Genomic DNA, 2389 nt, shown 5'->3' with positions numbered 1-2389 from the left:
TTTTCCCAAGTTCCTCTCCAGCTCTCCTGGAGCTCCCCTAGGCACTGGAAGGAGCTGTAAGGTCTCCCTGGAGCCTTCTCCTCTCCAGGTTAACACCCCCAGCTCGACTCCAGAGCAGAGTGGCTCCAGCCCTCGGAACATCTCTGGACTCGCTGGAGCAGCTCCATAAGCTTCCAATGCTGGGGGCCTGAGACCTAGGGTTCACAGGGGAGTTCAAACGGGGTAGCACAAAGAAACGTGCTGAAAAGGCCCGAGAAGAAACGGGAAAGAGAATCGGAGAGCTGCCGGGAAAGGCCTGACACCAGCGGGGGCCCGAGATCTCCCGCGCGGGGCGCACAGAGCGGCCAGGCCGAAGCTGTGGGTAGGGGGCTACCAGAGGCAGCTCTGACGCGCCGGGGGCGGCAGCGGTGCCCGGGGGACCCTCGGAAGCAGAGTGGGCCCGGCTGGGCCGCGCTCCGTGAGGGAGCGCCTGGCCATGAGGGGACCCAACATGGCGGCGGGGCGGCCGACCGGCAAAGCGGGGCGGGGGCGCGGCGCTGCCCTCCCCTCACCCTCCACCCTGGGACCCCGCCGGGGGGGGCCGGGCCGGGGAGGCGGCACTCACTGAGGACGAGGACGGGGCGCGGGCCCATCATCGCGGCGGGTGGAGAGCGGCGGAAGCTTCTGGAGCCCCGGACCCGCCGCCTCACGGGGCCGCCACGGCGCGCCCCGCCCCGCGCTCCTAGCCGGCCAATCGCGGGGCGGGCGCGCGCCCAAAGGCCAATCAGGAGCGGCACCGCCTCGCCCCGGGAACGCCCACCGGCCTGCGGCTGGGGAGTGACACCCGCGGGGCGGGGCTGCGCATGCGCAATGTGCGTACCGGAGGGGCGAGGGTGCTCCATCACTCCGAGGGGCGGCGGGGCCGACACACAGCGGGCAAGCTCGCTCCGACACCCGGAGTCCTCAACAACCCTTTCCCCTCCCGCAGAGTGGTCCCAGGGGAGCGGCGGGTCCTGATGCGGCCCCGCCTGTGGCTCCGGTGTCCCCTCACGGCCAAGGGGTGCCCCTCCCCACACCCCGGCAGCCATTTTGTGTCCCGGCCGGTTCTTCAGTGTCGCGCCCACGAACCGAGGGGCGGAGGGGGCGTGAGGGGGGCGCGGGGACAGCCTTTGGCAACGGCTCAGAATTCGGAGCTCTAGGATGAGAAAGCATTGGGGTGGCACATGGAGCCAGCCAGGGGGCCCTGGAGAGGTGCCCACGGGCTGTTCATGGAGGAACATGTGCCCAAAGGAAGCCCCGGGCCCTTCTGCCACCAGAGGCAGCTGCCTGAAAACACGGGCACAGGAGTGCTCTCGGAGCTCCCTGGAAATGCTGGCAGGTTTGTTTTGTTACTGCCTTTGCACCAGTGAGGTCGGGAAGTGTTCTAATCTCTGGGCACCCAGATGCTGGAGACTGGGGCGGGGTGAGTTAAGCAGAGCATCCCCAGTGCAGGAAGGGACCAGTCTGGGGATCCCTGCACCTCATTCTTGAGGAATTTAAAATCCTCCTCCTTGCCCTCCTCCCACATCTCTTTACAGAGCCTCCATGGCCCTGGGCAAGCTGGTGGGACAGAGAACAGCTTTGACAGGGTCCTCCAGTACCACCTCTTGGGGTAGAGCAGCAGCTCTGACATGCTCTATCAAAACAGGTCTGTGGTGCACCAGAGCAAGCTCCTTCCCACAGGGCACACAGCAACAGAGGGGCCCCGAGACAGGACACTCTGGAGAAGATGCAGCAGGGCAAGTGGGGGCTGGGAGGGAGCACAGGGGGCAGAGCCCCACAAACAGACCCTCTGGCCACTTCCACACTCGTATCACTGCGGCTGCAGAGGAGCAGGGGGGTATTCTGGCTCGAAGGGGGCTGACAAAGCATTTTGGGACTTTTGGGGGTTTTTTTACTGGTTTCTTTTTTTTAAAAAAACCCAGAAGACACCCAATGACAGCGATCAAGTCCCTTTGCTGAGAGGGTTGAAGCACAGCCCAGGCAATGCCTGGCAGAGGACGGTGCAACCCAAAAGCACCCACTGCTTTGGTGGGGTCGTGACTGTCCTTTCCTGAGCCTTGGGGTGCTGGTGGCATTTTTCTCCACTCAGTTCTTTTTGGTCTTGGGGGTGTCATACTTCCTCTTGCTCGAGTACCACAGCAGCAGGGGAATCCCGATGGAGGGCAGGGTCATCACACCAAATGCCGCCCAGTCCAACTAGAGGGAGAAATGGTTGGAGAAAAGTCAAAACAAGTCCAGAGGAGTCCTAAAGCAGTGAGGCCAGAGGAGGAGACTGAGGGGAGACCTCGCCACGGCCTGCAGCTTCCTCACGAGGGGCAGCACTAATCTCTGCTCTGTGTGACCAGGGACAGGACCCAAGGGAACAGCA

The 2389-nt window shown here is 64.0% G+C and overlaps 1 protein-coding gene across 1 annotated transcript in view; it reads right to left on the bottom strand.

Moving 5' to 3' along the window:
- The window catches only part of CCT3 (chaperonin containing TCP1 subunit 3), a 7742-nt gene extending 7107 nt beyond the window's left edge, over nt 1-635 (bottom strand). The window contains exon 1 of the mRNA XM_027909617.1: nt 605-635. Within this exon, the coding sequence (XP_027765418.1) occupies nt 605-635 (31 nt within the window). The remainder of the gene's footprint in view (nt 1-604) is intronic.
- Nucleotides 636-2389: the final 1754 nt, after the last annotated feature.

Source organism: Empidonax traillii, unplaced genomic scaffold (assembly GCF_003031625.1).
Source record: "Empidonax traillii isolate 1590-97213 ecotype Southwest subspecies unplaced genomic scaffold, ASM303162v1 scaffold2263:size30001, whole genome shotgun sequence".
NCBI lineage: Eukaryota > Metazoa > Chordata > Aves > Passeriformes > Tyrannidae > Empidonax > Empidonax traillii.
This window is presented reverse-complemented; position numbering and strand designations above follow the sequence as displayed.